General features: G+C 39.4%; 1 protein-coding gene across 1 annotated transcript in view; it reads left to right on the forward strand.

Annotated features, from left to right (window-relative positions):
* The window catches only part of Htr1f (5-hydroxytryptamine receptor 1F), a 138,615-nt gene extending 133,724 nt beyond the window's left edge, over positions 1-4,891 (forward strand). Inside the window, exon 4 of the mRNA XM_028892680.2 lies at positions 3,302-4,891. Coding sequence (XP_028748513.1) covers positions 3,345-4,445 — 1,101 coding nt within the window. The 5' untranslated portion in view covers positions 3,302-3,344 and the 3' untranslated portion in view covers positions 4,446-4,891. The remainder of the gene's footprint in view (positions 1-3,301) is intronic.
* The last annotated feature ends 20,980 nt before the right edge of the window (positions 4,892-25,871 follow it).

Genomic DNA, 25,871 nt, shown 5'->3' on the forward strand with positions numbered 1-25,871 from the left:
TTTCTCCAGGAACAAGATCTGAAATACAAAAAGAAACCCGTGTCGTGGGGCAGAAGTGACATGTGTGGGACAGTCTGGGTTAGGTAACCTGTAGGGTCCCTAGCTCTACAAGGACATACGGGGGGAACCTGAAGAAGAGCGAGAGTAAAGAATCTAGTGAAAGGCTGTGTCCAAATTGGGCAAAGTAAATGATTTGTTGAACTTCTGTTTATCAGTGGGAAGGAAAAATAAGAATAAAGAAAATTCAAACGCAATTGTGATTGGCTCCATTTGGTTTCCTGTTTTCCTTGCTGTCTGTGAATATAACTGTGGAAGATTAATTAGTTTTCTAAATTTAATATTGGACAGGGTTCTGGTAAACTGCAATATAATTTACTTGACATACTTATAATTCATATTTATATGGCATAAAATTATAAAATATTACAAAAACTTGGGGGGATTTTCTGACATTAAGTACCATTTTGGTAAGGGCTGGAGAGATGGCGGAATGGGTAAGAGCCCTTGCTTCATAAGCATGAGGATCCGAGTTCAAATCACAGCACTTAGGTGAAAAGTCAGACATGGCTACACATACCTATAACTCCAATTCTCCAGGAGGCAAAAATGAAAGGATAGTTGTGGTTTGCTGGCCACTAGCCAAGCCAAAAAGACATCAAGCTCCAGGATCAGTGAGAGGCCCTGTCTCAAAGAAATAAAGCAGAGAGGTGACACAATAGGATATCTCCTGTGGTCTCTGAGCACACTGTGATGTATTGTGCACACATACATGCACACACACACACACACACACACACACACACACACACAAAGAGAAACTTCAGGTTTTTTAGTTGAATCTGTAGCATAAAACATATGATGAGAAAATGGAGGGAATTGGAAGCAAAGCAGAAATTAATCAGTCTGTCATATTTCTCAAATGTGTCCGTGGATTTGGAGTAAGCTTTTCGTATAAGATCACTGACCTTTCTAAAAATGTTTGCAAGGAGTATATACAAGAACTGAAAGAGAGGGCCACCGAGATGGCTTGGCAGGTAAAGGTTCTTGCACAAGCCTGTCAACCAGAGTTTGATCTCTGAAACTCATATGGTGGAAAGAGAGAAGGGACTCCTCAAAGTTGCCCCCCATATGTGTGCCTTGACAAGCATGTACACACACACACACACACACCCCAAATAAATGTAAAAACTAAAATTTTTGAAAAGTTAAAAAAAATGGCAGAAAGAAAGAAGGGAGGGAGGGAGGGAGGGGGAGGAGGGAGGATGGATGGATGAGTAGAAGATCCTGGGTTACTAAAAACACAGGCAAGGATTTTGTGAGGGTGCTGATGATGCCTGTGAGTTCTCTACATCTCAGACCATCTGACCCAAATTTCTCTCAGGAAAGAATGGAAAACTAGCCCTAGAATAGGATGTCTGAGTGCTACACTGAGCCAGCAATGAAAAATAGAGACACATCCAATGAAAACTTAGTGTGAGGTCATTTATTTGAGAGTCTCCAATAAATAAGAATGTCAGGAAGAACCATGTTGAAGAAATTTTGAAAGATCATAGATGCTATCATTTGAGAGAAACTTATAGATGCCATAGCAACTGACAAAATAGACCAGTGTGGGAAACAAGCAGGATGATTAAACCCAGACTCTCTGGTCCTCTAGCATCAGCATCACCTGAAAGCATGTCAGAAATGTGGATTTTAGAGCCCCATCACAAACTCCAAAGGTTGGACACTGGAATCTGATTTAGCAAGGCTTCAGTGTGATTCTGAGAGGCATTGAAATTAGTAATTTCTGCTTTAGAATTTCTAGGAAGGATTTACATTTCACTGCTTCTCTAGACTTGTCTTAGTTGCCCTATACAGGTAAGTGTTCCATAGACGTGGGACATCTTAGTTGCTCTTTACAGATGGGCATTATACAGATATGAGACACTTTCAGCTTTACAGTGGACAGTCACTAATCCAGGTAGTAGATATTCAATATTTTCTGGCATTCAATTTGCTTAGCAGCAGTTGGCTTCGTGAATACCTGAAAATCAAAATTAAATTTTATACTGGTACCCAAGCAGAGGCAGATAGTAAACATTACAACAAATACATGATTATTCATATCCTTATGAAATACTGAATGTAAAATTAAGATTTTAAATATTTTCAGTCCAGTCCTAACAACGGAAACATTACCACTTTAAAGTAAATATATTTAAATATATACTCATAAAATAGCAATTATAACTAAGAATAAAGTCTCAGATTCTACTTCCTTCCTGTCCTTCCTTGAGAGCCAAGAGGTCACTAAAAATTATGAAAGACAAAGAAGGAAAGTAATGGGAAATAAAGAAACATCTTGTAAAAAAAAATATTACTAGTATCTGAATTGAGTACACTCCAATTACTTGTTCTTTGGTTCTTTTGGTCCTGGGATTCAAACCCAGGGCCTTACACATGTAGGCAAGTATTCTACCCCTGAACTATATTTCAAGCCCTTATTTGGCTTCCAATTAAATTAAATCACAGACTGAAGCAACAATTATAAACCGTGGATGTATGGTCCTTCTTAAGCAGAAATGTAATATAATCAATACAAGGGTGATTTACAAAGAAAACAACATTACTGTCAGTATGGTGGTCATGAAAGGACTGTTTGGTCATGTGTGCCATTGTTATAATAGATAATTTAGGGTTATTTGACTCCTACTAATGTTATTTTGTCTTCTCAAACCAAATTAGCTACCAAGTCCCCAAAGACTATGAACATTTTTCTAATTTTATAAAATGCTACATATAGTATTTTTTAGTTACTTCTCTCTATGAAGCCTCTATGTCATAGCACAAAATGCATTACAAATATCAGTAATAATGTTCACAATGTGACCTTAAATTAAATATAAATATATTTATCATTTTTGAATACTGCCTTTAATGTTCTCATACTACATTACAAAATACACAAGTATAAAATATTAACTTGCACTTTTAAACATAACTCCTGCTGTAGACAAAGAGAAAAACATAGGACTAATATAGTTTTTAAAAATAATTTCATTATCATGGGGATTTTATTGGCTAATTGGATAGTTTACTCATAAAAATTGCTTTATGTGCGCCAATTTTAACAAATGTTTTGAAAGTTTCTATTTGTTACTGTTAGCATTAGATTGCTTCAGGAAAAAAATCTCCAATCTGAGCTCAAATTTTAATGCATAGAATTCTCTAGAAAATCATGCATGTATCTTTTTAAGGTGTTATAAAAAGAAAAGTACTTCAAATTTTCTCTGAACTGTCTCCCCCTCCTTTGTTACAGGTATTCATTTTTCAACTATATTAGCCTCTGAAACAAAAAAGAAATGGACTTTTTAAACTCATCAGATCAAAACTTGACCTCCGAGGAACTGTTAAATGGAATGCCTTCCAAAATTCTAGTCTCCCTTACTCTGTCTGGCCTGGCACTGATGACAACCACTATCAACTCCCTTGTGATCGCTGCAATCATTGTGACTCGGAAGCTGCACCATCCAGCCAACTATTTAATTTGTTCCCTGGCGGTTACAGATTTTCTTGTAGCTGTCCTGGTGATGCCCTTCAGTATCGTGTACATTGTGAGAGAGAGCTGGATTATGGGACAAGTACTCTGTGACATTTGGCTGAGTGTTGACATCATCTGTTGTACATGTTCCATCCTGCATCTGTCAGCTATTGCCTTGGATAGGTACCGAGCAATCACAGATGCTGTTGAATATGCCAGGAAAAGGACTCCCAAGCATGCTGGCATCATGATTACAATAGTGTGGGTTATATCGGTGTTCATCTCTATGCCTCCTCTCTTCTGGAGGCACCAAGGAACTAGCCGTGATGATGAATGCGTCATCAAACATGACCACATTGTTTCCACAATTTACTCCACGTTTGGAGCTTTCTACATCCCACTTGTACTGATATTGATCCTCTACTACAAAATATACAAAGCAGCAAGGACACTATACCACAAGAGGCAAGCAAGTCGGATGATGAAGGAAGAGCTGAATGGCCAAGTTCTTTTGGAGAGCAGTGAGAAGAGTATTAAACTGGTCTCCACATCCTATGTGCTAGAAAAATCCTTATCAGATCCATCGACAGACTTTGAGAGAATTCACAGCACAGTGAAAAGCCCCCGGTCTGAGTTGAGGCATGAGAAATCGTGGAGAAGACAGAAAATCTCAGGCACTAGAGAGCGCAAGGCAGCCACTACCCTAGGACTGATCCTGGGTGCATTTGTCATATGTTGGCTGCCCTTTTTTGTAAAAGAATTGGTTGTTAATGTCTGTGACAAATGTAAAATCTCTGAAGAAATGTCAAATTTTTTGACATGGCTTGGTTACCTGAATTCCCTTATAAATCCACTGATTTATACCATCTTCAATGAAGACTTCAAGAAAGCCTTCCAAAAACTTGTACGATGTCGATATTAGGTTAAAGGAAGTCTATTTTTAAAGGATGGAGGCTTTATTTATTTGGGGGTGGGATAACTAAATGAATGTAAAGTAATAAAACATTTAAATTTTTAGAGAAAATATATTAAGACTGCTAAAATTGTAAGAGCATAAATTTATTTTTAATAGCACCAAGAAATAAGAGTATTAATTTGACCATCATTCTAGTGTTATCAAAATTAGGAAATAATTTATGCAGCTTATAAATAATCTTTTGTCTATGCAATATACCTAAAAATATAACTGGAAAACTATATATACATGCTATTAATTACAATGCTTTCCAGATTTATATCTTACAACAACTAGAGGAATTTTTAATTAACATAGTTGCGGGGCATTTGCCCACTAACCCCACAGTTCCCCAGAGTTTTCTTGAGTGAGAGCAGCAGGAAATATTAGATTGAAGGATTTAGATTGTGGAGATAAACAGATAGAAAACACAGGATAGCCTCGAGAGGGCCTGGAACCTTTTCCAAGGAGCCCTGACTGTCTCTGCCCTAAGGTATTTATAGAAACACCAATGGGTGGAGCAAAAGACCTCCCCCCAGCACAGCCAAATGAAGACTATCTCAGACACCTGCACTCTCAGGCCCATGGTCCAATCATCCTCTCTATACAGACCTGCTGGGTAAAGCCACGAGGAACCTGAAAATGGGCTCCCACACATAGTTCCATTGATAATTTTGCATCACTCCATTGCATAACTAATCATCCACAGAAAAAATATTATTCACTCTAATACCTCTCTTGTCCCTTCTCCATTTTATTCTTCAAAAAAAGTGAAGAGAAGGCAACAGCAGATCTTATTTAGCCTGGGTAGAGTAGATAAGATGAAACTCAGTGGCTTTGATATTATCCTCATATTTGGACAGCAAAAATAATCATACAGTGGGCTAAGTATAGCAAAATATTTCAATATCATAAACTTCTGTACATTTGATATCCTCACTTTGTTGAATATCAGCTTCTAGAATAATATTATCTCTAATCATATAATATCAGTATTTGAAATCAAAGTCCCAGGGGAAAGGTTTATTATACATTTATTATATAATTGTTATATGCATTGTCCCTTGTTTAGAAATAAAACTTTAAACACTAAGTACCCTGAGTTACTCACTATAGCTGTCACACTTCTAAAACAAAATTTATTTCCTCTCTACTAATATTAGTAGCCCAGTTTTTACAATTCTCCTCCATATCTTAGAATTTGAACATTACTCCCTTTTTATTGTAGAGAATATAATGGAAAATATTGAATATTAAAACTTTGCTTGGACAACAAAAATCTGTTTTGCCTTTGTAATTAGGATATATTTTATAAATCAAGACCATCTGGAAAACAACATATACCACACCTCTTTAAATTGCCACTTTGTGTACATTATAAAATATGCTTCCCTTGTGGAGTGTTTAAGAGTATATTGCATTGCTTTTTATATATCTGTGAGACATTACACCTGGTTTAAAAGATATCTAGAGGTGAGATTTTACATAAGGCAATGAGAGATGTACTAGATAGAAGATACAGGAAATGACAAAATACAAATTCTTCCATCAATGTCTCTATTATCTAAAGGAAGAAACAACACAGAATTAAAACTATAATAAAAGGTAATAAACAAGGATCTAGCAAGTGAATTATTTACATAGCTGTGATGATGTCAAGACAAAACTGATCACCTCTGTTTGAAGAACACTGGGAAATTTTCATAAACAATATATCTGAAATGTGTGTCAAATAAAGCAGCATTTGGGTATGAGTAAATGAAAGGACATAGTCCAGGTGGTGACAGCGTAGAAAGTTCAGGCTTTGTCATGCAAGAATTATGGCCCACACCATGAATTGGCTAGCCATTTAAGGCAACAAAGGAAATCAAAAGATTAAAGGAAAAATTGAACACTGTGAATGACTTTCAATGTCAAGAAAAGTAATGCACTGCCAATTTTCTTGCTGCCCTTGAGTTATCAATGATGATTTTCAAAATATTACAGGCTTGGGGCAAACCTAACATAAAGGGGATGGGGGGGGAGTTCTCTAGATAAGAGAAGCAGAGAGAGTACTGGAGATAGTGTCTTCAGTCGTCCAGGCAATGGGGGATGAAGTGCTGAACTGATTCTGATTATGGAAATAGTAATCCATAGATTACAGCAAGTACAGCAATCAGACAGTAGGAGAAGGTTAGCGCCTAAGATCATCTTTACCTGAAAGAAGGAGATTAACTGACAGGATCTGTTGGTAAACAATGACTTTTTCGAAAGTATGGCAGTTCCAGATGTGCCCAAGCTCATAGGAACTACTGACCACTTCTGGCCTAATGAAAACTGACACATCAATGAGATTAGACTGCTCTCTGACCTCAGCACTGACAGGCAATCAAGGCGCCCAGCCAGTCCTTTATCCTCACACCACTCCACCTTCACTCTCACGCCTTGTGTCTTCCATATCATCCTCCACTTTCTTCTTTTACCCTCTCCCTTGCCAAAATTTGATTCTGTGATTTATTCAAAGACCTTCCCAAAGTTACTTCTACACATCTTAGAAACTTACATTGGGAAAACTCTTTTTATTTTTTTTTAATTCATTTATTTGAGACAGGGTTTTTCTGAGTAGCTCTGGCTGTCCTGGAACTCACTTTATAATCCAAACTGGCATCAAACTCAAAGATCAGCCTGCCTCTGCCACCCAAGTGCTGGGATTAAAGGCATCCCACCTGGCAGGAAAACTCTTGAGACACAAACCAACAACTATTTCAAGCAAAGTAAACCTAGGTACGTATACTGCCCTTGGATCTGAGTTAGACCAAATCTCAGATGTAGAAAAATAATGTCATAAGTGACAAAGAAGTTGCATCTATCTCCCTTCAGAGCTCAGGAGAAAATCGAATTCAATGATGAGGTGTGTTGCAACCTCATCATTTAATCCAAAGGGGCTGCAACACAGTGCAGTATGAGTTCATCTACATTTGCCCCACATGCTGAGGTTTCAGGCTTTGCCATCACTAGTGAACATGCATCAATCAAGATATATGTTCAATATCTTTAAATGGTGGCAATATAAGGGTGGTCCATCTCAAATACTTCCTTTGAAATGTATGCAGAACACATTATAGTTAACAAGATGGACTTCTCAGAATGTATTCACTTTATTCTTTGAATAAAAAATATCTAAGTAGCTAAAAACTGTCACAAAGGAAAAAATTAATGCAATATAGTGGTTCCTCTTTTATCTGATAAGACAGAAGGTGAAAACATAAATATCATCAAAGGTATTTAAATATAAGATACGAAAATGTACTTCCTACTAGAATCTTACTATAGTGGCACCATAAAATCAATCAAAGCTTTTATTCTATTCTATTAAGTGATCTTCTAAATCTCTTCAAATAAAAGATGTATTAAAAGCAAAGACCAGACACAAAAGTCATGAGAAATTTAAATGAGTGGATATTAAAATCAGTCTAATATGTCAGCACACATAGCTGCACATGGACTGTGTTTGAAATGTCACACGCTTTTGAAACAGGAGCTTTCTTTCAAGTTTGTTTTAAGACTATGAACTGCCTGGGTCAATGTGTTTTGCTTTGTTTTGTTTCTTTGTCTTCTTTTATAAGACCGATCACCAATAACCAGTTGGTGGAAGGCGATGAGCCCATCTTTGAGAACAACCTCCCTAATGAATTTCCAAAACCATTCTCACTTGGCTTCACTAAGGATTTGATCCCCCAGCTCTCTGCACCTGGCCTGCATAGGGCAGGCATCTGCTTTGCTTACATCACTACATCAGTAACAAATCCATCCCCTCACCTTAGCCTGAACCCCATAGTCACACCCTCCATTTAACCTTGTGCCTTTTACCAAAAAGTTTTCATAGAAATAAGTGGGAAAGTAATTTAAATCTCTGTCTTTGCCTCAAGTATGAAACCATTTTCTCTTGAATTTATAGACTTTTTTTATTTCTAGGTCAGAGAATCAGGTTTCCTAAGTTGTGCAGTAGAAACATGGAAGTTTTTTTTTCTTTATATATCCCAAAGTCCTTCAAAAATAATTCTGCTTACTTTGAAATGCACCCCTATTAAAGCAGCTTGTTCCAGATATGTGCTTCTAGTACCTTCCTCATAACCAAAGTGATCATGCTTAGACCCTCATCTTACCATAAGATATTTCTAGAATCAAGTTAATATTTTTGTCATGAATAAAGTAAATCTTTTCTAATGACTTGTCTTGGTCTTTTTAATTAGTTGACTTTCTTCCACTATTTAAAATGAGGAACTTAGGACTGAGAGAAACATCACCTAACACTGTAATGTGTGTCTATTGATATGGAACACCTTCTCCAAAGCCTAAAGATGTTCAAAATCTAACCAGGAAAATGGCATTAAATGATAAATAATAGAACCTCTGACTGGGATAGAAATTGTGAAAATTCCCCTTTAAGAAAAAGGTATATTATTAGTTTTATCAAGAGGAACCTCATGTCCAAGCAGTTTTCCATTAAAGCTTGTGTTTAGTGTCTGTCCTACTTTTTGCTGTGGACAAGCTCCACTTCTGCAGTTACACTGAGATGATTCTTCTGGGTTGTGTAGACACAGTAAAGCTAGATTTGTCCCCGATAGTTCACATTATATTAATATTCCTAAGACATATACACTCACTGTGTATGCCAAAAATCAAACTCACAATTGATGTGTTGTATCATTGTTATGTAATCATACTCTGTTGCTGAAGTTGCTGCCTTGAAGTTACTAATCAACAAAATTAATAAAGGAAAACTATATTCATTCCCCTCCCTCTACATACACACATAGTAACTATTTTGCCTAGTATAGTGGGCTTGGCCATGAGTCAATTCTAACCCTAGTAGAGAGGATAGAAATGTGCAAATACGTATTACTTTATCTTTTGCAAAGTAAGTTGATGTTAAAAAGAAGTGATCTAGGGGGGAAAATCATCTGAACTAAATATACTGTTGAGCTTGAAGATGAAGTAAGAAGAGAATTTCTTTTGAGAGAATATCTGGTTTCAGATTTTTACAACTTGTGTGAATAAAAATCACCTTTGGTGTTGGTTACAAAGGTGGGCACGTGAGTATGTGAATTCAGTCCTGATCCCATGCACTCAGCACTTAGATTGTTCCAGTGAAGGTGGAGCCTAGGACTTCAGTTCTGAACAACAGTGATTTAAAAGGCCCTAGCTCGTCAAGTATGGGAACTGAAATGAAATTAGTCTGCCATTCTAGTAACAGACTGAATCAGAATCCAAAAGGTGACCTTGCCACTACTAATGGAATACTGCAGAATTTGAGGTCAAAACCAAAAACATTATAGAGGATAACACATTTAGTTAAGAATAAAACATATTCTGTTCTCAGAGAGAATGTTGTTTAAATTTTCCAGGGCATAGAGCAAATTGTCCATGACATAGGAAGCAGCTATTTAGACATATGATGCTCTATATTTAAAAATCTGAAAAGGCTAGATTGGAGTCCCATTTCTTCTGATAACCATTAACCTGGGCAATCCTCCTTTCCTCAGAGTAGAGTTGAGAGAATAAAATGGTGAGAGAAAGTGAGCATACTCAAAAGTTAAAGACTACAAAATGTAAGTCACCATGACTGCTCCTAATGAGTGAGAGCACACTTGGAACAGGCAGCCCCTCAGTGTGAGCCTGTGAGTCTGGAGAGATGCAAGTCAACAGCACTGAGAAACTTCTCACTCTCCTGGAAGTATCATGCCTAGCACAGCAGAAGGGCCCAGAAGCCTTACCAAGCCACACAAAGGCCATGTGTGGGTGCCAGTCCTCTCCTTGCCCCGTTCTAGGGGTTCTAGCCTGCCTTTCTCCTTGCTCTGCTCCACCATCCACATTGCTACAACCATGGCATCTTCTAACTACTTTACCTTTGTAAAAGGTAGTAATGCGATCTGTCTGCCCAATTAAAACCATAACTGCAATTAGTAGCCATAACCATTCATTCTCACTGTTAATACATTCAGATGATGTCCCATATGTTCCGAGATTTTTATACATTAAATAGCTAAAAGAAATTTTCATTTGAATTCGGATGATTAAAATAAAATTGGAAGGCTAGATTTTAGCTCTACAGAGTTTAAAATACTATTTAATTATATGAATATTAATATTTGAAGAAAGTAGTATTGTCTCTCTATTGCTCCTGCCAGTACACACTGTGGCTTTTAGTCTTGGTATTAATAAGAAAAGAACACTCTAGAAAATCTTATCTCCCACTATCCTGCTTTGTCCTAACAAACGCTGTCTGCTCAGGTCTGGTCTCTCTCTCCCATGCCCTTACGTTGTGAACCTTGCTTCTTCAGCCATTGTCTTCCCCCTCAAACACCTACTTCCTTGCTGTTGAGCAATGTACCCTTCAAAGCACAAATTAAATTCCAGTTTGAAACTGAATTCCTACTGTAGTTAATGTCAGTGACACACAACATTATTTCCAATTATTCCTTATTTTCTTTAAATATTTCAACTTTCCTCATAAATATTAGTTATATACTTAAAATTATCATCTTAGTTTTTAAGTTACTTAATTTTAAGTTACTTAAGAGACCTCGTGCTCATTTCTCTGTAGATTCAGGGGCATGCGGCCTTGGTTCATTTGTCTCTGCTTTTTGACCCAAATCTCCCTGTCACCCTAGATGATCTGCAACTAGCTCTGCAGACCAGGCTAGCCTCAAACACACAGAGATCCTTCTGTCTCTGCCTTCCCAGTGCTAGGATCAAAGGCATGCCAAGGCCATCACACATAGATTTTGTTTTTCTTTTTGGAACATGGTCTCACTATAAAAACTCAGTGGACCTCAAATTGGCGATCCTCCTGCCTGGGATTCCTGTGTGTTGGGATTTCAGGTGTTTCCCATCATGTCTCCATGGTCCCAAACACACTTCAATGACGATCTCCTTTCTAAGCAAGCCTGGTCCACTGTGCTGTGTCCTCTAGTAACTGACTTAAACTGCAGGTTTCTCTTTATGCTTGTGATTAGTAAAGAAATAGAAGTGAAGTGTGTTATTAGGAAGAGGCTAAAAGTTGACTAACATTAGAAAAGGAGTCTTTATTTTTCAGTTATTAGGGATAGCTTACTGACAATGCAAAGGACAGTGATTTTTCTGGAAATGTTTGTACATGATAATAAATGACAATGTTATTTAGTATTCATCACTATAATGCATTATCAGTTATATATGCAATATGTAAGTAATTGCCTATTCCCAAAGGGAATGTTTTTATTACTATTTTGAAATGGATGTAAAAATAAATACACTCAGTTATTTCAAAGTTAAGTTATTGACATCCAGCCCAACTAACATATGAAATTACTCATCACATTTCCTTACTGTGCCCTGGCCTCTTCTCTTCAGTGACTTATGTACAGATGAAAAGGCAATGGTTTCTTACACTCAGAGGTATCTCTGCAGTGGAGTAAAAAGTACCCTGAGTTCTTCCATTCCAAAAGAACAATTCTCTCTGGGAGAATCTAAAGCTGACTTCACTGTTTCTAACACTGAAGTAGGAGGAGGAACATAGTCCATTTTATTTAGCTCAACTTTCTTTCCTTTTTGAGTCAGGGTTTAATCTGTGTAGCCCTGGCTGTCCTGGAACTCTTTCTATAGCTCAGTCTGGCCTCGACTCAGAGATCCATCTGCCTCTGCCTCCTGTGCACCACCACCGCCCATCATAACTCAACCTTCTAAACAGAGATGATACGTGCGGCCCACAACTATTTTCCCGTCCTACGTGATTGTGGTCCAAGAGATGACCAGCTGCCCAAACATAAAAAGAGCAACTTTTAAACTGCCCTTTTCCTCTGCAATCACCTGAAAATCTGTCCAAGCTTGGGGAAAACACACTATTTTAACTCTGGCTGCCAAGCTGCTTTCTTCATCTACGTCTAATGCCTTAGCTGTCCACTGACCTTCAAACTCAAGTTTTAATTATGTACCCCTAAAGGGGTGGGGGGAGATTAATTACAAGTTAATAATCTACTATATTTCTGATTTAACTTATGTTTAGAAATATGAAACTGAACTCAACAGTCACTTTTGTATTAAGCTTGATTTTCTTTTCTTTTTTAAATCTTCTTTATAAGTTTAGAAGTTTAAATCCTATCTATTCTGTTTATCATATTTATATTTTTTAAAAACATGCAGTCATAAGTGCATGCACACATAGGACTATGGTGTCCCTAGCTTCGTTAGCATATCATACACAAAGCATCCAAAGGCTCAAGTTGGATAGCTGACTTCTCTTATCTGTAACTTCCACTGAGTAATTTCTGAAGTAAAGGTCTAAGTGTGCCATTAAGCTTAAGGTAAAATACAAGTTCAGTTTCTTTCTCAAAATCATTGATGAAAGTAATATGCAATGTCTAATTTAATTTTTAAAAGCCATGAAAAAGTTACATTCATTTTAATAATTTTAATGCCAGTTGTTCATACTATAGAAAATGTTCAAACATGGATTGTAACAGCCTACCAGATAAAAGAATCTGCTTGATTTGTTGCTGTCGTTAAACAATGATAAATGAATATATGCAGCAAGTTGATGCTGCTTAGCCTAAAAGAAAGAAAAATGTGAAATAAACCATATTCTTTAAATGCTATGTGCTGGGTTTCACTTAATCATTTCAGCATGTCCTGTGGTGTTCTGCTAAGAATTCTAAAGGGGGGAGGGGAGTTGGCTCGGTCAGTAAAATACTTGCTCAAAAACATGAGGACCTGAGTTCAATTCTCAGTACACACATAAACAGACAGGCATGGTAGCACCCAACTGTAATCCCATTTCTGGGGAGGTGAAACAAGGGATCTCTGGGGCTCTCTGAACAGAGAGCCTAGACAAGCCTATGAACCCCAGGTCCTTAGGAGAGACCCTGTCTCAAAAATCAAGGTGGACAGGTCTTAAGGAAATAATCACTGGCATCTATACACATACATATGTTCGTGTACACATGTACATATGCTCCTTCACACACACACACACACACACACACACACACACACACACACACACATATATATGTATGTATGTATGTATGTATGTATGTATGTATGTATGTATGTGTAGCCCTAACTGTCCTGGAACTCACTCTTTAGACCAGGCTGGCCTCAAACTCACAGAGATCCACCTGCCTCTGCCTCCCGAGTACTGGGATTACAGGCGTGTGCCACCACTGCCCAGCGTAGATATATTTTTTAAAAAAGAAACGTAGACCAGCAAGATGGCTCAGCAGGCAAACGTGTATAATTCCCGACAGTGCATATCTGATGACGTGTGTTTCACCTCTGAACCCACAAAAATGTAGGAGACAACACACTCCACAAAGTTGTCCTCTTATCTCCACATATGTCCTGTGGCACGTGCACCACCACCACCTTCTATAGACACACACATGCACACATCATATATGCCCATGCACACAATAAAAATTAATACATAAAATTAAAAACCTTTAAAAACACAGAAACCTACAAAAAAAAAAACCAATAACTAACGTGCAGCTTCTAGAGGTGGTAAGCATCGGAATGGGTTTCCATAGCATCTGTGGCCATCCAAGTGTAAGGGAACCTTCCTTCCTAAGTTAGCTGTAAAACCTACTATCACCTTCTCTTCCCCTGGTTCTTCACCTCAACAAAACTAGAGACCTGACACTTGAGTTTTGAAATCTCAGTTTAAGACAAACACAATTTTCCTGATCAACAACAAGACACACATCAGTAAAAGTGGTTTTTGAAGTAGTCTAGATAATATTTGAGCATAGATGTGTTGTATTCTGAGGACCAGGCTTACAAAAGCACCTTTGACTCTAACGACATTGAATTGTGTATCAAATTGGGAAAAAACAACTTCTTTGACATCCCTTCCTCAAAATATATCTTGATAAACAGCAAAGCGGGGAGTGTTGGCATTGAAAAGGATGCAAGGAAAGGTTATATTATTAGTCAAAGATGTTTTCGCATATCCCATAAAGGAGTTTTTTCATTCATTGTTGAGAAGTACATGTTCTGGGGTAGCAGTTGGGGAATTAGGTCAGACATTCTCACCTAGTACCAAATATTTGTGAATGAGTGATAGGACCTTCTGGAGAAAAGTTACACTGCTCTGGTTTATTTGGTTCCCTCTCCTCTTTCTCTCCTTCTTCCTTCTAGCTTCCCTCTGTATTCTACAGCTCTGCTTCAGAGAGACACTCACTGGAGATTTCAGCCACTTCATTGCTACCATGTTAATCAGAACCAGGACCCAAATGACTGCTTCCCTCTGGCCAACCTAACACACTCAACTGCACCTGCCTCCTTGAGCTGCTTTGAGTACTGTGAAGTTCAACAGAAGCGGTGGTCTTGGACCTTGAAGCACAGACAGTCACCAGAGCACCGTTCCTGCTTCGACTCCCTTACTATGCTTAAGACAACTGGGTTCATGCAAAACTTAAACAAAAAGGCCACATAGTTTATTTTCTTCTACTCAGCTTTTTGGTCACCTTTTATGCCACACAGGGGAGCTTTCTGTTGAGTCTTCAGAGTAAATTGTGTTTTGTACTTGGCCTGACTAACTCAATTCAGTTAACTTTGTGAAACAAGTAAAATTGGAATAACGCATTTACCTGTATGGTATCCTTACCATGTTTGATACTACTTTAAAAAATAAATAAATAAATAAATAAAACTCACAGGTTGTAGTAGTTTGAAAATGAAAATGGCCTCATAAACTCATAGGGAGTGGCACTCTTAGGAGGCATGGCCTTGTCAGAGTAGGTGTGGCCTTGTTAGAGGAAGTGTGTCACTGTGGGCAGGCTTTGAGGTCGGAGATGCTCAAGCAACACCGAGTGTAGCATTCTCTTCCTGTTGTCTGTGGATCCAGATGTAGAACTCTCAATTCCTTCTCCAGCACCATGTCAGCCTCATGAATCACTAATCAGAAAATGCCCTACAGGTTTCCTACAGCCAGATCTTGTGTAGTCATTTTCTTAATTGAGGTAGTCTCCTCTCAGATGACTATAACTTGTGTCACATTGACATAAAACTATCCAGCACAGGTGTCAATCAACATAGAACCTTTCCAATTGAAGCCAACCCCAAGAAAGCTGCCATTTCCTTTTTTTCAGGCATAGGATATACAGGATGGATGTTTCTTGTGTTTTTCCAACTATATGGGAGAAGAAAAAGATAAAGGATTTCTCACCAGCAAATCAAGAAATAGGATTTGGATTAATTTTTCCTTTAAAAATAATACCATCAAATCCTCAAGAATGTTTTCATTTTTCTTTCTTTCTTTTTGAATTATTTGCAATTCAAGTATGGTGGATCTTAAATTTGGATTTTGTTTGCATTGGGATACAGCTCAGTTGGTAGAGCACTTGCATAGCATGCAGGAAACCCTGGGTTTCAGTCCTTAGCAGCTAGGGTGTCTGTATCAGTCCTTGGTGTGATTCACATGTTCTGAGAAATTATGGAGAAACACTTTTAAAAATACTTTTGCGCCGGGCAGTGGTGGCGCACGCCTTTAATCCCAGCACTCAGGAGGAAGAGCCAGGCGGATCTCTGTGAGTTCGAGGCCAGCCTGGTCTACAGAACGAGATCCAGGAAAGGCACAAAGCTACACAGAGAAACCCTGTCTCGAAAAAAAAAAAAAAAGAAAAAAAAAGAAAATACTTTTGCTCAGGCCAGACATGGTGGTGCATGCCTTTAATTCCAGCATTTGAAAGGCAGAGAAAGGAAGTTCTCTGTGAGGTGGAGGCCAGCCTGGTCTGCATGGTAAGTTTCAGGACAGAAAAAAAGAAGAAAAGAAAAGAAACATTTACTCAGCACTGTAGCTTTTTTCAGCACCTGGACCTGGCTAGTGCTTCCTTAACCAAGCACTAGCAGTGGAAATTAAATTGATAAAGTTTGCTCTGTTCTTAACAATCATCTCCACCTTGCACATTTTTTATTATAATGTATTTTATCCCTTGTTTTGGACACCACAATTTATTTATCGCATTTACAACTGCATGTTCTCAAACTGTTTTCTGATTTCTGAAATCTCCTTTTCATGTGTTAATTCTAACTAACTTTAATTATCTTGATTTTTAGGGTTTTATTGAATTTTTTTATATTATTTCATAACATAGTTCACAAAGACTCTGTTTCTTGATATTGAATAATACTTTGCAAATTATAGGCTTTCTCCTGGTTGTGTTTTTTCCTTTCATCTTTTCTTTTCTTTTTTGTTTCTAATTCTTTCTTTTGTTCTATCATACATCCTTTCCTTCCACTTTCTTCTGTTGCTTCTTCTCCCTTGAGTGTCGCTCTATAAACGGCATCACGTATTTTTCTTTGGCAGGAGTTACCATCAAGTATTATTTCCCAATATGATAGAGATACATTTTCATTGACGCCCTTCCTACCTTATCAGGATAGGTGGCTGATGGTTACTTCTGGTGCTGAAGCTCTTCTGTTAGCTTAGCTGGAGACCTGGCCCCTGAGTTCTTTTCTGATATCCACTCATAAGATTAGACTGGTTGTCAATACAGCATTGCGAAGCTCCATCAAAGCTCACAAATCTGCTTTATTCTTCAGATGAATTCCCAAGAGGTTGTACTTCTACAGGGCTTGTTGGTTTTTGCTCAGGACTCCTTACTCCACAATTACAAGCATCCAAAACCAGACAACAAGAATAAGAATTTTCAGAATATTCTGTAATACCTTCTACAAAAAAAAAAAAAAAGAAAGAAAGAAAAAAGAAAAGGAAAGGAAAGGAAAGTGAGGGTGGGAAGTGTAATCCGGTGTGAATACATCTTCTGCTTCTGCTTTGATACTATGTCTTTTCTTTTCATTGGTGGCACTAGTTTGGGAGGTTTGTTTTGATGCTTGTACAAGTTTTATCCTCCTTTCTTCTTTTGTCAGTTTCTATAATTATGAATCATTTGTCTCAGTATTGAGAAATGTAGTTTTATTACACTGTTTCAGTCAGAGTTCTCTAGAGGAACAGAACTGATAACACAAATCTAAATGTACTAAAAGTGGATTTATTAGAGTGGTTTACAGTCTGTGGTCCAAGTAGTCCAAAAACAGTTGTCTCCTAATAGAAAGTTCAAGAATCCAGTAGTTGTTCAGTCCATGAAGCAAGATGTCTCGGCTGGTCTTCAATATATGGTGGAATCCCAAAGGAGTTGGCTCTAATGCCGGTGAAGGAACGCCTCAGCAGCAGAATAGACGAACTTGCCAATGAGAGTGAAGGCAACAATACCATCCTTACTGCACGGAATCAGCACAAAAATGGGCCATCGATAGGTGGGAATAGACCCAGCACAGAATTAGACATCCCTATCCTTCACAGCTCAATTATTTTCTATGGGTAGATTCATGAAAAGGAAGAGTCATTGGTTTAGTTACGTATGCATTGGTAACCCCACCAGGCTCCAACAGATAGCCCCAATCCAGAGGTTACACAAAAAGTTAAATGGGCCACACAACAAAATCAAAAGTCATGAATCAGAGAAAGAGAATGATAGGAACAAAAAGAGGTTAATATGAGTGGAAGGAAAATGAAAAACAATGGGAATAAAAAGTAATTAAAATGCATTTCATACATATATGAAACATAAAGAATTAAATTAATACAAAAGAAATGATAAATGCCTTAACATGAATGAAAGTTAAAATATTATCAAAAATGGAAAAAGTAAATCTCATGTATTCATTTTTGTATGGTTTAATTTTTAAAAGAAAATTCTGTAAAGAAAAAACATCTGTATAAACAGAAAGTAGATTATGGATTGACTAATGCCGGAGAGCATGAGTGAAAGTGGAGACCTAACAGGTGCTGGTTTCCGAAGTAATTTAAGGTTGCAGAAAATGTCAATATTTTAAAATCGTTCATTACATTTTGTGCTTTTACAAGATGATTTTTTTAAAAAAGTAGCATCCTGCCTCCAAGTGTGGTGAAATATGCCTGTAATCCTAGCCCTGGAAGCCTGAGGCAGGAAAGGGACTAGGTCAAGGCCAACCTGGGCTGCGTGCTGAGTTCAAGACCAGCCTGGGCTGCATAGCCAAAACTTGTCTCAAAACCAAAGAAACAAAATGAAACATCCTGCTACAAAAACTATCTTTTTCACAAGTAGCTTCATTTTAGGTAATTATGACTCAGTAATTCTATTTGTGGAGGATAGAGTATCCATGGCAAATGCAGCTATTGTTTAAATTATCACCATTTGGGGATGAGAACAGAGGTAGGAATTTGGAAAGCTGAGCAATTGTTTTCCCCCGGAGGAGAATATAATTCTGAGTGTTGGACTAATGTGACAGTCTACAAGGAGAAGCAGATTGCCTTGTACTCTCAGGCAGCAAGTCCTATTTGTCTGGAAGAAAGCTCTAGAAGTTCCAGGGAATAAGAGCTACAAAATAAATTTAGCTACTTATTTTCCCTGTCAGTCTCACACTTATTTTTCTCTATAAAAAAGCAGCCACACCAAAAAGAAAAAAAAATCTTCCTTATGTTAAGCAAATCTTCCCTGTTGATTTCAGACAATGTGAACATTAATACTTTGAGGTTTAGGCATGAAGCGAGGAACTGAGCTGCTCTTTGCCGCCCTCTACAGACGAATCTAAAAGTCACAACGAGATTCAGAAGAAAAAAAAAAAATCCCCATATGAAGCTAGCCATGCACTGTTTAACAGTGTGGAAATGTTCTAAGCCTTAGAACCTAAGTATGGACAATTTCATCACACAGTTATCTGAAGCGAGAATCCTAATTAGTCTTAACAATAAAAGCCTGGAGTCCGATATCAAGAGTGAAAGCGGAAAGATCAGAGAAGCAGCCAGCCAGCCAGCCACCAGAGACTTCCTGCCTCTATGAATCTCAGACCGAATGGGTCAGCCTGTCTCTAGGAGTCCTCAGACTGAATTCGAGATCTTGTCTCTACGCATCTTATATTCCTGTCTCCACCTCCCTAGCACTGGGATTCAAGGCGTGAGCTTCATCACTGCTCAGCTGTTTCTCTTTTAGACTGATTCAATCTCGTGTAGCCCAGAGTGGGCTTGAACTCCTGATCTTCTTGCTTCCTCCTCCCAAATGCTGGGATTAAAGGTGTGTGCCATCATTGCCTAGCCTCTGTGGTTAACTAGTGGCTAGCTCTACCCTCTGATCTCCAGGCAAGAACACAAACAAAATATCATACAACAGCTATGAGAGTACACTTTCACACACCTCAATGGTATAGTCAACTGCACAATAGGCTATGTGTTACAACTTATTGCTTTTCAGCTACAAAGCTTGCACAATGTGAGAACGATAGGCAACTATAACACAATGATAAGTTCCCATCTAAACACCTCTAAACATGGAAAGGGAATAACAAGAATACAGACTATTTACTCAGGGATAAGCATGTTTCAACTCCATTGTAATACTACGAAGACACCTTGAATGTGTGGTCCATTGCTAACAGGAGCCTCAGCATGTGGTGTGAGATAATATTACAATGAAGATGTGTATTTGTGAACTTGAAGCAGAAATATTCATGAAACTGCAAAGTATTTCTATGTTATGTGACTCAAAAATAATGCATGTTAGATTATTAAGAAATGAAGACACCCCTCCCCTTAAGAGTTTTTAAATAAAAGGAAATTAATACTGGGGAGGGTGGGGGATGGTCAAGTTGGTGGAGGGATGGAGAAGGAGAGCAATGAAGGAAATATCTTGATAGAGGGGGCCATTATGGGGTTAGGGAGAAACTTGGTGCTAAGGAAATTCCCAGGAATCTACAAGGATGACCCCAGCTAGGACTCCTAGCAATAGTGAAGAGGGTGCCTGAACTGGCCTTCTCCTGTAATCAGATCGGTGACTACCTTTTATTCTCATCATAGAACCTACATCCAGTAACTGATGGAAGCAGATGCAGAGATCCACAGCTAAGCACTGGGCTGAGCTCCTGGAGTCCGGTCGAAAGAGTAGGAGGAGGGATCATATGAGCAAGAGGGGTCAACATCATAACGGGGAAACCTATAGAGACAGCTGATCTGAGCTAATGGGAGCTCAAGGACTCTGGACTGAAGGCTGGAGTGATAGGGATTCCAACCACACCCCCACAGTCGTGCATGTCTGGCAGGGCACTTAATCATCTCCGCCTAGTCATTTCCTGGTCATACGTCCTGCATGACCCATGCCCCATGGTTATGCGGTCATGTAGTCACTCAGACATGACTACATGATATATGTGCATTCGTGGAATAGCCACATGGGCCTGTGTGTGCAGGTGCATTCTGGCCTTTATAAGGTGGGCCCATGTTCCCCCACCCTCTCTCTCCCACGTGTCCTTCCACAAGCTGATGACATCTATCCCTTTCTCTTTGTCTTGATAAAACTCTCGTTAATGAATTCTGTCGTGTGTCTTGACTTTTCCTTGGGGGCAAGAGCACCACACAAAAAAAACATCGTGAGGAACCTGCATGGAACCAAACTAGACCCTATGAATATGGGTGACAGTTGTGTGTCTTGGTCTGTTTGTGGGGCCCCTGGCAGCGGGACCAGGATTTATCCCTGGTGCATGAACTGGCTTTTTGGAGCCCATTCCCTATGGATGGATACCTTGCTCAGCATTGATGCAGTGGGAGGGGCTTGGCCCTGCCTCAACTTGGTATGTGAGGCTTTGTGGACTCCCCCAAAGGAGGCCTTACCTTCTCTAAAGAATAGGAGGTAGGGGTGGAGTGGAGGGAGGGGGGAAGCGGGAGGAGGAGAGAGAAGGGGAACTATGGTTGATATGTAAAATGAAAAAATTTTTTAAAATATACTGTAACTGAGAGGGAAGTTAAGCATTGATTTGGTTTTAATTTTAAATAACAATTTGATGCATTATACCATCTAGCTCTCCCCGATCCCTCCACCCCCTCACCTTGCCCCCCCCCATTTGTTACCACCTCATTCTGTTCTGTTTACATTAGCTTGGCTGTCTCTCAGCCAAGGTAATTCCCTAGAATAAATGCAAACATTGACTTCTCAAGTTTAAGGGGGGAAAAAAGCCTCGATGGCAGAATAACACAAGAGAAATATAAAGGGATATTAGTCTCATTCAAATTCTCCAACAACTGAGTAGTCAAGGTTAAGCATGGATCATGGAAAACTCCAGAAGGGATTGCAGAGCATGAAAATAGAGTTTCTGAGATCCTTTTTTTCTGAGACCCTGAGTATCTAAGACTCTTGTATTACACAGAATTTTCTACTTAAGAAGAACATGAAAGCAGTTCTGAAATATGGCTGTGTAATGTATTGAAAGCAGACCAAATCTGTTGCAGCACCACTGAGTATTCTGGCCTATGACAGCATGAAAGGATGCACAGGTCAGAGCAGGAGCAAGACTGAGAAAAAGAGGCACACGCGCCAGCTACCCAGGAACAGCCATTTAAGGTGCAAAGCAAAGTCACTACAATACGTCTCATTCTGGTTGCAACTACATCTTGGTACTGATGCCCAGATAAAAAGAGAATCCCTGGGCACCATGTGAAATGATCTATCTTTCAAAGATAACACTATACTGAGGCAGATCAAATAATTAGAAATGAGCCTTTTCCCAAATCTAGAATGGAAAAGTTTTAGGGAAAGCAGATGAAGGGTTCACAACACGGTTACATTTACCAGGCGGACACTTCCGCCTAGCCATTTCCGCATCAAGAGTGTCCCGTAGCTAGGATACCTGATGGGCCCGGATATCTCCGCCTAGCAAGTTCCGGGCCAAGGGGTCTCACGTGATCAAGAGTCCGTGGCATTGCATGGTTATGTAAGCGCGCAACATGACCATGTGATCTACACACACGCGTAGAGTAGTGACGTGACCTGGCCACACCCCCAGCCAGTTTTAAAAGTCCAGCGCGATATTCCCCACTCTCTTCTCCACGCACGTGTCTCTCCCACAGGCCTGCACACTTTCTGTCCTTTGTTTTCTAATAAACTCTATAAGCGGATTCTGTCGTGTTTCGTGATGTTTCCTTGCAGGGGTAAGAACACAACGCAGACAGAAAACTAACAGCAGATCTTCAATTTGAGAACTTCAGGAATCTTAGAATAGTGAAGTTTACCTGGGGGGGAGCTTTTGCCTTCAGATAGAAAGAAGATGTCACCCAGATATGAGAAAAGCATGCTATATTTTGCACAGTAGCACTTGAGGTTATCAAAGATACACTGAAAGACTGAAGTTTCTGGTGACATCTTGGCGGGGCTAGACCGTGTCACCTGCCCATTTCTTCACTGATGTGTGGTAATGTCTCCTCTCCCACCCAGCACCGCTCTTTGTCTGGACATTTTCCTCACCATACACTAGCACCAGGAGAAGAATGTTGTATTGATCTCAGTTCTCACCTGTCCAGCATTGTAGTAGTTCGTGACTTGTGGTGGACACATGCTCATTAACATGAAATAAAATGAATAAGTTAGACAGCTAAAGTTCAGATGGGAAACCAGTGTTTTAAGAAAAATGCAGACTTGAGGCCAGTACTGGCTGGACTCAGGTAATTTTAATGAATGCTTCCTATGTGGCTGTGTATTTCTAAGACCCAACTTTAGAAGTTCTGAATCATCATTTGTTAACACAAAGCTCTTTTCAGTAGGTCTTGCCATGTTCACTGTTGTATTTTTAAATGTTTTCATATACTCTTTTCCCTTTTGAACATGGTTGTGGCTCTCAATAGCTCTGGCTTTAGCATCACTAGGAAGAATAGAAAATTAAAATAGAAAAACAGCAGGAAAATCAGAGGCCCACTGAGTAAATGAAGAAGGGAGGGGAGGAGGAGGGGTGGAGGGGAGGAGGGGAGGGGAGAGAATGACAGGGGAGAGGGCTAAGAGAGGAAGACAGAGGAGGTAGAGAAGTTTCGAATTAACTAAGCAATACTTTCGTACATCAAGCAAACACTGTTATTTGCTGCCCCTTACTGGTAAGATAATAAAATTGCTAAATCACACATTCCAAGTGTAGTTCTCAGTTCTTTAGAGTAGGTACCCACTCGAAAGGAAAGAGATCATTTATCACTATGAAAATTATAAAAGAGCATCTCGAGTCATCATTTAGGAAGAGTCACCCAGGAGGGCAGGCTTCTGGCCCCTGACCAGATAACCTTAGGGAAAGTTATTTTAAAAAGTACTAAAAGGCAAGTCCCATACAAGGCTTCTGGCCCCTCTTGTTCAAAAGCCTAGAACTTGATATTGGCAATTAACATTGTCAATTATAGTTCTTGACATGACAAGCTTGCTTTATTCATCTTTGGAAAAGTGATTACTCACGTCGGAGTAATCATGGCTTGGCTGCCAGTCACTCTGTCAAGTTAAAAACATCTATTTACGTTGAGAAGCAGGTAGTTCACTTGCAACTCAAACACGAAGTGAAGTGATTTTCTAAGGATAGCCACTGAAGGATCTATTATTCAACAAAGAAGCTTTATACCCACTTTCCATGGCACAAAGCCTCAGAAAGGAATGGGACAGGCAAGGGAAAATGCCTCAGCAGGTGTGTTAGGGTAAAGGGGCCCCAAAAATAGCTTGACCACACAGCAGCCATGACAGGCTTAGGGGCCTAGACATGGCTTCTGAGACAGGCTTACTGGCAGGCAAAACCCAGATCCAGGAAAAGCCTCAAGCTGATACCATGCAGGAATCCACCTAGGGATGAGGAAATACCTAACTTTGCAACCATTAGGTGGCCAGATGTCCTTGAGTCTAGCACACACCTATTTTCATTTTACAGATACCTCTAGACAATTGCCAGCCAATCAGGGTCCTGAACCCTGGAAATCCCCTCACCCCAACCTCTGCTATGATAAAAATCCCACCCTGCCTGGGCTCAGGGCTCTCTGCTCTCACCACTATGTCGGACAGACAGAGGGACCAAGCTCCAGAGCTTGAAATAAAAGACTCTTTGCCTTTACATGTGGGATTCGGTCTCCGTGGTGGTCTTTTGGGGGTCCTTGCGATCTGGGCATAACATTAGAATAACCACATGGCTGCCAGGAAGGCTCCCAGGTTACGGTGTGAATGGAGAACTAGACTGTTGTCCTAGGTCTCTGTTCCTTATGAGTCAGGGAATTCTGGCTAGCAAGGACTGATCCTCTTCCTCTCTACCAGGCTAACTAGCCATGGGAGGCATGAATTTGGGCATGAAATGACTACAGCTTTGCCCAGAGAGGGACACAAAACTGTGGGTAAATCAGCACCTTGGGTGGTTTCCATTGGTGTGCAGGTCAGTGAACAAGGCAGATCCTAGAGCTCTTCCTGGAGAGAAGCACCCTTAGGCAGAATATATAAAGGGTCTGATTTTTGCTGAAAAAGATTACAGATTGCCGTGGAAGATTACAGACAGGAAAACAGTGGTGAAAATCTAGAAAGCAAGACAAGATTGAAATGGAAGTAAGCTATGAAATAAAAACTAAGAAGAACAGGGAGAAGGTAAGACAAACAATGAAGGAAACTTCAAATCATGTGTGCTAAACTTAAGAAATGAACGTGTCCACCAGCAACAGGATGCTTCTTTGAAGCTGTGCGTGATGACTCCCTGAAGAAGTTGCCCAACATTTAAGAGAACAAGCAGACAGTCTCTCTCTCTCTCTCTCTCTCTCTCTCTCTCTCTCTCTCTCTCTCTCTCTCTCTCTCTCTCTCTCCCATACACACACACACACACACACACACACACACACACACACACAGCCTACAACCAGCAGGATCAGAAAGGATGGCCCTGGAAATGAAGTTACAGTCCAGCAGCATCTCCATGCAGGTACACTGCACATCTTTCAGTTTCAGCATTACACAGCATCCATCCTGCCTGGGAGCCTGGGGAGCTCCTATTGTTCCTCTTCCTTTTCACAATAAATGATGGAATGTAGCTGGGCAATGGCGGTGCATGCTTTTAATCCCAGCACTTGGGAAGCAGAGGCAGGCAAATCTCTATGAGTTCTGGTCTACAGAGCGAGTTCCAGGACAGCCAAGGCTACACAGAGAAACCCAAAAAAAGAAGAAGAAGAAGAAGAAGAAGAAGAAGAAGAAGAAGAAGAAGAAGAAGAAGAAGAGAAGAAGAAGAAGGAAGAAGAAGGAAGGAAGGAAGGAAGGAAGAAGGAAGAGAAGAAAGGAAGAAGAAGGAAAGAAAGAAAAAGGACAGAAAGAAAATAAAATATACTGTCTCATTTTTTGTCTCCAATTACATTCATTATATCCCACTGAAAATAGAAAAGGTCATCAATGGTTTCCGAATTTAAAAATACTATCAATTTAATTATTTGAAGTCTCATGTTGCTACTTTATTTCCACTGAGATTTGTTTTCCAAAGCCCGTCCTCAGAACAACTTTTCCTGACCACATTAACCCAAGTATTCACTGTTACTCTGCCACTTTTCTCAGCATTATTCCTTCTGGGGTTCTATTACAGATC

The sequence above is a fragment of the Peromyscus leucopus genome, chromosome 12 (assembly GCF_004664715.2).
Source record: "Peromyscus leucopus breed LL Stock chromosome 12, UCI_PerLeu_2.1, whole genome shotgun sequence".
Taxonomy (NCBI): domain Eukaryota; kingdom Metazoa; phylum Chordata; class Mammalia; order Rodentia; family Cricetidae; genus Peromyscus; species Peromyscus leucopus.